The following is an 11504-nucleotide window of genomic DNA, read 5'->3' as shown; positions in this document are numbered from 1 at the left end:
TGGGCACCTGCATTCTGAAAGCACCACCAAGGAGTCTACGGGCAGTCGGGCCCCAGAGCCAGGGGCGAGAGGGAAGAAACGTGGGTCAGCTTCGTTTCTGCTGCTCTGTTCCGAACCATGGCTTTTCGTTTGTAAAATGAGGCATTAATAATGACAGCTGTCTCAGAAGTTGCTCGTGTTTAGACTTACAATGGACTTAAAACAGCGTTTTATACCTGAAAACACGTTGCCAGCCATGAAACGTACACATGAGCGATCAGCAGAGGAGCCCTCAATGCCGTGTCCCGGGGTCTGGCGTGCAAGGGCAGCTCGCTGTTTGCGCGTGTGGGCAGCGCCGTGGCGTCCCACCTTGTCCGCTGGTTGCCGCATGCAGCCCCTTGCATGCCCGTCTGCCCGTGGTCGGGGCGGGGCGATGCTGCTGGACGGCATCACGTAGGCATCCGTGTATCCGACCCCTGAGGCCCAGCTGGGTGCTTTCCCCAAGGCTGAGAGCAGGGACAGGAAGACTAGACACCCCAGAGCCTCATGCCACAGTCACGTGTTGCAGACCTGCTCTCCTGCAGGCCTCCAAGGACTGCCGGTGGCCTAGGGCACAGGGCCCAGGCCGGGGAGGCCTCGCTCTGCAGTGCAGGGAGTGGCCTCTGGGATGAAGCGTTCGTTGTAATTCTTGCTCTGCCGGTTAGGCTCGTTTCTCAAGGCGGGAGGAAAATCCAGTTCCGCAATCCCACTCTGCAGGTGCAGAGAACGGCCCCACCTTGGGTCTCTGCTTCTGGTACCCTCCCTGGGACCAGAGCGGGCGGGCAGCCCCGGGGGGCCCAGGAGAGACGAACCCCTCCTGGGGAAGTGAGGTAGGAAGGCGCGCCCCAGGCCAGCCCCGCGGGGGACATGGGGGCAGGGTTAACTCTGGGGGCCGGGGATGGGAGCCCCGTGCGCACACCCTGGGTCGACCTGGGAAAACGGTGACCAAGTGGGTTAACGACAGAATGTGATTTTCATGTTGAAAGGAGTATTAGGATGACACGAGGCTCAGGAACAAAGAGACAAATACTGTTTAACAGGGTCACACACACACACACAGACACACACACACTGCAGGACAGGGGGCCCCTGGCCAGCTTGGGGCCCGGGGTTTGCCGACAGTGGTGTGCAGCTGTAGGGACTGGCCGGTGCTCAGAGGCCGCCCGTAGGGTGAGAGCGTGGGAGGGAATCTTACTCACTTTCAGCAGAAGAGCGTCCCGGGGTGAACAAATGTCTACATGCTTTAAGGGCAGGAATAAGTCAACTAAAACGGTATGTGCTCCCTGCCAGTCTGGAGCTGGGCCACACCTCCCTCCGGAGGACTCCCCCCGGCGAAATCCTGCCCGTCCTGGAGGCCAGCCTGGCATCTGAGTCGTCCCGGATGACGGCGGCTGACAGCCTGTGTGTGTGCGTGTGCGTGTGTGTGCACGTGTGTGGGCTCCGTCCTTTCTGTTTGTACCCTCCCGCCGCGTGCGCTGTTGCACACACACAGAGATGAACAGCAAGTACCTTGTTTCCTCCTCCTGTGGGTGGGGGCGGTCGGTGGTGCACGTCCCGCAGCTGTGACAGTGGCCGGGGACAGTGTGTGGCTGTGCGAGCCTGCGCACGCAGCAGCTCGGGGAACACGTGCGGTGAACATGCGGGCCCCTGTCTGTGCAGACCCGCAAGCTCGTAGGCCAGGAAACTTACGGCCTGGGGGCCGGCGGCTCCCCTCCTCTGTGAAAACCACTCTCTGACTGGCACAGCCACGTGGCAAGGGCCCACGTAGCAAAAACAGTTGCCCTCCTGTCCCTGTTTGTAGGGCCACGGCCTCTGCGGCGCCCCCGGTCCTGAGGGAGGGCCTCCAGCAGCCGGGCCTGAGTGGGGAGTGGTCCCAGCCCCGATGTCCCCGCACTCCGGCACCATCAGCGGCTCAGGGAAATTCACGGCGGCACCTGCTACCAGCCATGGACCATGCCCAGCCCCAGACGTGGGCGCTTAACTTCCACGAACAAAGAAGAGCTGTTTACGAGCAACATGGTTCTCACCCACTGTTCCAGAGTGTCATGACGCACATGGAAAACTGAGTCATTCCGAGACCTTGGGGACGGCGAGGCCATGCCTTGTGACTCATGGCTTTGATTGAATAACAGCTCGCTAACGAGGTTGCTTCTGGAGCCGTCCCTGCTGAGCGCGCATGGGCCGAGCGCAACCCATTCGAGGGGGCCATGACCGGCAGCCCCCCCACCAGGCAGACGGCCGGCCGACAAGCAGACGCGTGCCATGGGCTCAGGGTGTGCCGGGCGACCAGGCGGATGTCACCAGTGGATGGGGCCGCGGTGGCTCGGGGGAAGTGCTCTCTTCCCCTCTAGGCTAATTCTGCACAACTCCAACACCCCACGTGGCCTTCGAAAGAGCTCTAGGTGGCGAAACGCAACGTATGCGCCCCGGGCTGCCCCGGTGTAGCGAGATGCTACCATTGCCGCTTTTCTTGGAGGGAGTGATTGCTTGTACGTGTCCTGGGTGTGCGCGCGAGAACAGGGTGTGTAAGGAACCGACGTGTGAGATCAGGACAGGCCAGTCGCCGCACAGCAGACAGGCTCCCCAGCTGATGTCAGGGACAGAATCAGCTCCGTTTCCCGGCCTGTGTGCAGAACGCCAGCTCCGTGTGGCTGACAGGCCCTGAGCACGACGGGGGGCTGGGTCAGAGAAGTCGGGGACGCGCTGAGCCGGCGCGAACGTGTGGGAAGGTCTCTGTTGTTGAGCTCCGCAAACTGCGAGTAGGCTAGGCTGCCAGGCACCAGGGCCCTTCCGGGGCAGGGCCGAGTCGAGCTGCCCGAGCCTCTCCAGCAGGGACTCAGCCTCGACGGTGCAGAAACCCCCAGAGGGTCTGTCTTGGCTTCTCCCCGTGCCTGCAGGGGGAAGGAGCAGGAGCAGGGCTGGGCTCTGCCTTTGCCTGCCTCCCATCCCCGAGAAAGACGCCGGGACTCGGGAGGACCCGCTGTCCCTGGCCACCGTTCCCGAGGCCAGGAGAGGTGTCCAGAAGTAGCATGATGTGGAACTACCAGCCCCGTCTCTCCTGCCCTAATAGAGCCTACAGAAAAGCTGCCTCTCATTCCGGCTCTTGGAAAAGAGAAGGAAGGAAGGAAGCTTCCCTGCCCCCGGAACGTGTTCACTGACTCGTTCTGATGTCTGTCCGCAACTGGAGCCACGGTCCTGGGTCTCGAATCCCTCTGCCCGAGCTCACTCGGCGACAGAGCTGCCTCAGGTCCCCACCTCTTCGGCGCTGCGGTTCCTGTGCCCTCCCCGGAGTTGAAGGCTTGGAGTCAAGGTCGCTGGTTTCCTGAGTCACCGCACAGCCAGCCCGCAGGTCCTCACGAGGTGGGGCTCCCCTGACATGTTCAGAGCTGGGCCCCCAGCCTGGGAGCCTGCACTCGCAGGCATCCGTGCCGGCTGGTGGGAAAGCATCCCCGGGTGCGGGCAACCGGCCAGGGCTGGCGCTGGGGACCAGCTGACTGTTGCTCTCTGTTGCCACTTGGCACACCTGAGCTGTGGGGGTTTCGGGCATCATCACCCCCTTCCCTGAGGGTATGAGGTGGGCTATCAGGCCCTCCTTGGGAAGACCCCCTGTCCCCAGAAACTCCCCGGCAGGCCTTTGCCCAGGAGAAGCCCCCAGACCCCTCCCAGGTATCTCTGTGCATCCGTCTTCTTAGGACTCAACTGGGCACTCAGCATTTTTTTTTTTTTAAACACCACATTTCACATTTCACGAGGCTGCTTAACACTGTTTATTTGACATTACAACCTGCGGTATTCCATGAGAATCATCACAAAGCTACTCTAAAATTTTTATTAAAAAGTTAGTTAAAGAAAAAAAGTCCAGTGACTAAAGGTCATTCTCCTGAAATGGCGGCGTGTGCTCTTTGGGGTGGGGCGTGCCCAGCAGGAGGACCCCGCCATCACCCGTGCGTGTGGACGTCCAGGCAGGGCGGCCGTCATGGGGCTGGGGGAACCGTGGCCGCCCTCCAGTAGGAAAACCAAGGCCGGCGACAGCCCGCGTGGGGACACGCTTGCATGAAAACCACAAGCGGTCCCGTCACCACGGACTGGGCTATGGTTGTGTTATGGAAACCTCCAGTCCCGCGGTGGGGACACGGGTGTTCGTGTCGCACCAGAAGTGACTGGTCTGCCCTGAGCAGTGTTCATGAAGCTGCCTTGTTCCCACTGAACAAGGACCAGAAGGGAAGGCACGAGGCCCAGGGAGGGAGAACCGGGTGGAGGGCGGCACGGCCGTGAGGTCCAGCCCCGGCAGGGGCCCGGTGACGACCCTCCGCTCCCAGACGGCGCGCGTCCGCATCACGAGCCGTCCACACACAGCCTCCTGCTCGGAGGTCCCCACGCTCCGTCCCGTCTTCCAGGCGCGACTCCAGACCCACGGGGGGCCGCACCGCACGGTTGTGTCCCGCAGCTTGTTGGCGTCGGGGGCTCTGATGTGTGTTGCCACGGTTCTGAGTATCTGCTCAGCACGCCAGACCTTCTCTCTAACAGAAATGGTTAATCCACCAGCGAGCACAAGTCCAAAAACCAAAACAAAACAAAAACACAGAACAGGTGGGTTCTAAACGCATCTCCCTCCCCGTTCGATGAGGGACTCCTGCCTGCTTCCGGCTGAGCAAGCGTGCCGACTGCTGCGTCCCCCCGGGCCTCCTCCCCAGTCACGGGAAGGGACAACCCTCCTGACAAGATGCCAGACGGACACTCTAAAATGTCTCGGGGTCTTACATCTTACGGGTCTCAGCTGGCCTAAGGACGGCTAATTTCCTCTGACTTCCGAAGGGCACAGATGGGCCAGTGACTTGCGTAAGCTCGCACGTGACTCGAGGGGACTAGAGCGCTAGCAGAGGATTCCCTGTCCCGTGTCCCCAAGCCAAGGTCACACTCAGGCATGCTTGTGGCAAGGCTCAGGGTCTGGCTTTATTATGAATTAACACAACCTTAGGAAACTCGGGTGTAGATGGCCTTGGCCCCACGTTTCCCCACCCCGCCCCCGCACCATGAACACAGAGAAAGTCGGGGTTTCTGGGGGCACTGTCTGGGGGGGGGGGCTCGGACGTCCCTGCAGGGAGGACAGACCCTGCACGCCGCCATCTGTCCTCGCTCAGGCCCGAGGGGACAGGCACCCGCCATCTCCCTGCAAGCAGCCTCCCGGGAAGGTGTGCAGGGGAGAGGTTCGTGGCGGGGGCGAGGGCAGCCAGGTCAGCTCATGGCACAGCCCTGCCTTTCCCATGGATCTGGGTCTCGTGTGTCCGAGCGCACAGAGCAAATACAACATCCAGACTTTTTTCCCCCTTAACAGGCTACAAGCTTAGGAGCTGGACTGGTGCAGCTTGATTTTTTTCTTTCTTTCTTTTGTAAAGCCTCGAAGCACACTCATCACCGGGAAAGCTTTTCGGGGCAGGGCCCAGTCTTGGGGCCTGTGGGAGCCAGGTTCTGGAGGCAGCCGAGCCCAGGCGGGGCCGCCTCCAGGTTGCTGGGCGGTCAGAGGCCGACACAGGTGTTGGTGGGACTCGTCCCACACGCCGCGCAGACGGGAAACACGGGCCCCCGAGCCTGCAGTCCTTCTCCCCGGGCTCTGCCGGGAGGGTGCGCTCTGTGGCGGGCGTGTTCTGGGGTGGGCTCTGGGGTCACAGTGGCGCGGGGGACAGTCGCAGCACGGCCGCACGAGGCTGGCCCCCCCGACGGCGGAGAGAGGCAGACGCTGTCCCGATCCAGGCGCTAGGAGGGCGTCGTGGGTCGGCCCCCCAGTGCCCCAGAGGCCGCAGAGGGCCGGGGCCTTAGTTCACCACGTCATAGTAATAATTGCGCAGCCGCAGCTCCACGTTTTCGAAGTTCGGCCTCTTCTCCACCCTGCGAAAGGGAGACCCCGTTACCGTTTGTCCCGCACGCGCGCGTCCGCCCCGCGACAGGTGCCCATGGCCACACCCCTGGAGCCCTCCCGCACCGCAGTCAGACTGCCCGGGACTTGCATTAAACTCCAAGCCTGTCCTAGACCTCCCTCTCCCCACGCGGCAGCATCAGCTGGAAGGAAGCTTTCTTAGAACTGTGGGAACCTGCCCCGGAAGTGAACCAGAACTTGAGGTCACCCTGGGTGAAGTGTCCACGTTCAGACTGGAATTTCGAGACGTTCCTTATGGGTCTGGCAGGGCAGCCAGGGGCAGGCTCCGGGGGACCCCGAATCACTCACCCCCACCAGAGAGCGCGGTTTCTACAGAACCCGCACGGGTTTTGTCAAACGGCATCCGAATAAATGGCTTCGCCTACAGCCTTCAAGACAAGGAGAAGCCGTAACGGACTGCTGGAGTTCAGCGGCCATCTGCGGTCATGGCTGGGGACACGGGCCACCTCAGGCGTCGTGGTGCGAGCCACGCCTCTGGCCGCCAAGCCGTGGTCAAGGAGAGCCGGGGGCCAAGCCCGGTGCAGGAGTGTGGGTCGAACGTCTGTGACACAGACCGACGGACGGCCTCCCTCCTTCTACAAAGAGCACACCTCCTCGTCTTCCCAAAACCCAGCGTTCTCCTCCAGCTCTGGGGACCCAAATGCTTGGTGCCCCCGAGTCTCTGTCCACCGGCAGCCAGGCACCCGGGAAGAATTCGAAGACCCCAGTCCCACGGACAACAGCCCCCCGGGCCGTGTCGCCAGCACTGAAATGCCATCCGACTCCTCACCTTCTGAGAGCACGCGGGTTCCCGACCTTGTTTATAGCCTGTCCGCCCCTCCCCCGGCCCGCGGGCTCCAGCTGGGCAGGGTCTGGGCCTTCTGAGAGGCTTGCCAATCCCTGCCCTGGGGATGGGATGGCGGCTTGCACACAGCACCCTAGTGGTGAGTGCGGGCCCCGTGAATCCTGGGGCTCTCGGGACGGGGCGCTCAGAGGGAGCAGACCTGGGAGCAGAGCAGGGAGCCGGGGGTGGACCTCGAGATGGCCCAGGCAATGCCACCCCGTTGCTCAGATTTAATGATCTTTAAGAAGCACTTTGAGTTCCCTCTAGATCGTCCCTGACCTCAGGGATCCTCAGTGTCCTGGGCTTTCTCCATTAGGCAGAAGCCCGTTTTTAGGGTGCAGAGACCCCAATTCTCCTAATTCTCAAGTGTTTTCCCCGCTGGCGTCCCTAATTGCAGGCCAGGCACTGACTCTGTAAACACACTGAAGCCCCCGCCCCCAGCTCCCCATCTTCCTCAGGGACCATCTTCCCTTCTGGCCCTGACACGCCCCCCCCCCCCGCCCCCGCCTCAGTGTGACCTCGGCGGGTGAGCTCGGAATGCCTTCTCCTCTCTGCAAGGCCAGAGGTCCAGGGGGTACCACTGCCGGCACGGGGCTCTGGCCCCCATCCTGAAAAGTCCCCGGAACGTTGCTCCGAGACACACTGTGGGTCGGCAGGGAAGGCTGGGTGATCGCACCTTGACCGCCTTGACCGCCTGTCGTCCTGAGGTCCCCAGTGGGGGGGGGGGGGGACCCGGCTGCCAGACCGTCTCCTGGTATCTGAGTGCTCTTTGGTTGCCGTGCCCAAGAAAACGGTGCTTTGTCTTTCAAGGGCAATTGTCTCACTACTTACGTTGAGACCGAGTCTCAGAACCCCCGTCCTGTCCCCCACCTGATTCAGGTCACTACCAGAAGAGCCTGGACCTTCAGAAATACGGCTCTGCTGGAAAACGAATCGAAGACTGAGAAGGGCTCATCGTTTCTCATCTTAGGCACTGACTGCCATCAGTCCTTTAACCCGGCTGACACTTCAGTCCGTGGCTGGTGTTCCGTTAGCGACATGGAACTCGTCAGAGCGCATGCTTGGGCTGGGAGTGGTGGGAAAGACGCCTCTGCCTGCAGGCCTCATGCTGCTATAGCTGAAACCCCTCTGTGAGCACACACGGCCCAGGGAACAAAGCTCCCGGAGAGCTCCGAAGTCTGGTGAGGACCCGGGAGACCTGTGTCCCCTGCGTATCCTCCCTTTGTGGGCCATGCCACCGATAACCATGTAAGGGGCCGTGCGTGTCCCGTGGGGACAGGCAGGCAGATCGCTGGCACCGAGTGCCCTGAGTCACGGGTATCCCCGGAGCTGGGGTCTTGGCACCTGAGCCGGAGCTGTGGCGGGAGGGGACATCCTGGCTGCCCCAGCCCGCGGGTCCATCCCTCACACCTGCCCCCACCCCGAGCCTCCTGCTGCCCATCCTTGCCCTTGCCATCGGCAAACATAAAGGACAGTCGTCAGAAATGAACATCTCAGCCTTAGCGTTAAACACAAAAACACTGATTTTAACCACCCCCCTGAGAGCTGGTTTTAATTTCAGGTTTTAAAATGTGTTTCAGAATGATTTCAAGTGCATTCTTTCCCGAGGCAGTGAAACCTGCCCCAGGAGAAGTTTCCTTCTTCTAGAAGCTTGCTTACTTCTAGTAAGTGCCCTCCCAGGACTGCGTCTGACCCACGGCCTTGCCCTGCTGCTGGGGTCACCTGACCCAGTGTTGTTGGGAAGGGGTTGCGGAGGCCAGAGCTCGGGACCCAAGTGCATGGAGGGAAGACACTGAGAGCCCATTTCCAACCTCGGGGCTCAGCTCCCAGTGAATCCTCACCACCTGCGGGGTCTCCAGAGCCAAGCAGGTTGTGCGGTGCCTGCCGGAGGCCGGGACGAGCCTGTGCTGTTCCCAGCGGCTCCATCGGGCCCCTGCCAAAGGCCTTTCCCCGGGTTGTGTCCACGGCGTCAGCCAGGGAACGTCTGCCCTCTCCCCTGGAGGCTGACCCTGTGGGCCTTCTAGATAATGACGGCATTCTTCCCTCCCAGCTGTGGCGGACGATGGTCCTCCGGGGGTTACAGCATCCCGAGGGGCACCTGAATAAGCTCCTGGAATATTCCTCACCCTCCTGATTGTCCTGCTGCATCAGTCCACGTTGCTGACCGCAAACCTGACCCGAGTGTTACAGCCGTGGTAGGGCAAGCACACAGCTCCCACAGATCACAGACCCGCGGCACCTCGGAGCTCCAAGGGCTCACAGACACACCCCCGGGTCAGAGTTTCCCCACAGCCCGCTCACAGGCCTCCGATCAGGCACGGTCAGAGGCCGCGTCCCTGCCTGTCCGCTGAGAGCCACCGTCCCGGGTCTGAGTCCCTTCTGGGGAAGTGCTCCCTGTGGCCTGGACAACGCCCCTGGTCTTGCCAGGAAAGATGGTCGGGAATCAGGCACGTATGACATTCACTGCCCTGCTGAGTACTTCTGCTGTCCAGTACTGCCCAAAAGGGGGACACAGCGCCAGCCCGGACCCCCACTGACATCCTCTACGCCAGCCACCCTCCCCGGCGACAGCATCTACCCTTAAATTCTGACACCTGGATTAGAGCTCATTGTCCAACTACTTCTTTAGACCAAAGAGTACGAGAGCCTGGCCCAGGAAGCAAGACACTCACCGCTCTTCGCTTAGAAGGGAGCACAGCCCTGGTTCATGGAAAGGCAGAGGGGGTGCTTCTTTCCAGGGCCTTCCCATGTGCCCCAGGACCTTTGCATAAACTGCAGGGCATGCTGGGTACTCACTCATATGTCCAGCACAGCTTCATTAGCTCGTACATCTCCCTCGGACACCCCGCAGGGCACCCCATCCTCTCGCCTTTCTCCAGCATCGCTGAAACTTCACTTCCTTTCATGCCCTAAAATGCAAAACATAACCGGACTTATTAAAGACAGATTTGGCAAAACACAGCAACACAACACAACAGTAGGTTTAGTCCTACCCCAGCCCAAAGAGGCAAAGTACACGTTATACTATTTCACCTACAAGAAATACACAAGCGGGAGCCCCTAACCCATGGTCTAGAAGTCCGTCGGGGCTGCCACTGGAGGACAGCTTGTGCCTTTGGGGAGCTCGGGGGCCTTGTGTTTCGTCACCTGCGGGCTCGCTTCACGGACACTCCCACTTGTGAGAATTCGTAAGCTGTATTCTAGCACATGTGCCCTTCCTGGCATACGTATTTTGACTTTAAAAAATCTAAAATATTTAACCGAACTGTCAGTTTAACCCTAGAAGAAGCCAGGGTTAAGGATCTCTATTTCCACTCCAATTACAGTGCTGGCGTGGGCGTCTCATGCATACTTGCACGGGTAATGCCAGCGAGACTAAGTACGCTACTCAGTCAATGTCACGTGTCAGGTGAGAGTGAACTGAGGTCGTCCCCGCGGCTCACTGGCACTCGACAGGGAGCCCAGACTTTTTGAGTTCATGATTTTCACCGTCCTGTGACAATCATCCGGGGCTTGTCTGTTCCGTGGGCCACGTAGCTAGAACCGAAATGGCGGGGGCTCACCCGGTAGGGCTTCTGCCCGTAGGAGAACGCCTCCCACATCAACACACCGAAGCTCCACACGTCGCTCTTGCTGGAGAACTTGTAGTAGTTGATGCACTCGGGAGCGTACCACTTCACCGGCCACTTCCCGTGGGTCTGCGCCTGAAAGCAAAGCAGAGACTCTTGGTCATAACAGGACTGTGGGCGCCCAGCGGGAGAAGGTGCCCACCACCCAAGTGTCCATGGATATGTCCGTGTCCACGCCATGGAGGGTCATCGGGCGTCAGACAGGAAGGCTCCGTGAACTCAGCCGGCCAAGTCCCTACAGTAGCGATAGTGCATGAACACACCCACCTGAGGCCCGAGATGGTCCATGTCACAGAGATGACTGCCAGGGACCGGGGGCTTGAAGGGGACAGGGGAGAGGCTGTGTAAGGAGGACAGAGTTACAGAGAATTCTGGAGGGTGGTTGAAAACACAGGGAACGTTCTTAACATAGTTCAGACGGTGAGATTTATGTCCACAAATAAAATTAATGTGTGTGAGCCAAAGTAAAAAAAAAAAAAAAGGAGGAATAAAATGACTCACAAAATGCTGTGTGTGTGTGTGTGTGCGTGTGTGCGCGCGTAACTATTTGGTCCAAATCTTAAAAAATAGGTATTTAAATCTTAAAAATTTTAAACTTTTAAGATTTAATCATATTTTTAAGATTCAGGCTGTATTTCTTGTACCTTTTTGTCTTTTTCTACTCACAGCTTCATGGAGCTTATTGTAACAATGCAAGAGTCAAGCCTGAATTTTTAGCTTCGCGGTTGTGCTCCAAGAAATACTGGGCTATTCCCAAGAACAGTTAACAGTTACCAGGTGCCTAGCTATGGCTTTAAGCCAATGTTAATCATTTTGTCACAGACTGCAGTATCGCTCAAAAAACGTTTTAAACGTTTCTTTTTTTTTTTTTTAAGATTTTACTTTTAAGCGATCTCTATACCCAACACGAGGCTCGAACTCACAACCCTGAGATCAAGTATCATGCTCTCCACGGACTGAGACAGCGAAGCGCTCCAAAAATGTTTTCAACTTTCTAATTAAAAAAAAAAAGTAAGTGGGTACTAAAGAGATCAAAATTGTGCCCAGCGGAAACCCCTTCCTCTGCGGCTTGGAGTTCAATGAGTAAGTGTTCTGCTGC

The 11504-nt window shown here is 59.2% G+C and overlaps 1 protein-coding gene across 2 annotated transcripts in view; it reads right to left on the bottom strand.

The window, feature by feature from the left end:
- Nucleotides 1-3377: 3377 nt before the first annotated feature.
- SYK (spleen associated tyrosine kinase) overlaps nt 3378-11504 on the bottom strand; it is a 70177-nt gene continuing 62050 nt past the window's right edge. The window contains exons 11-13 of one of the 2 annotated variants that reach the window (XM_046022492.1): nt 10340-10480; nt 9573-9685; nt 3378-5904 (exon numbers count right to left, since the gene is read on the bottom strand). In XM_046022492.1, coding sequence (XP_045878448.1) covers nt 5832-5904; nt 9573-9685; nt 10340-10480 — 327 coding nt within the window. In that variant the 3' untranslated portion in view covers nt 3378-5831. The remainder of the gene's footprint in view (nt 5905-9572; nt 9686-10339; nt 10481-11504) is intronic. The other variant, XM_046022491.1, reaches the window with a different exon arrangement.

The sequence above is a fragment of the Meles meles genome, chromosome 11 (assembly GCF_922984935.1).
Source record: "Meles meles chromosome 11, mMelMel3.1 paternal haplotype, whole genome shotgun sequence".
Lineage (NCBI taxonomy): Eukaryota > Metazoa > Chordata > Mammalia > Carnivora > Mustelidae > Meles > Meles meles.
Note: the sequence above shows the minus strand (reverse complement) of the source record. Positions and strands in the feature narration are given on the sequence as shown.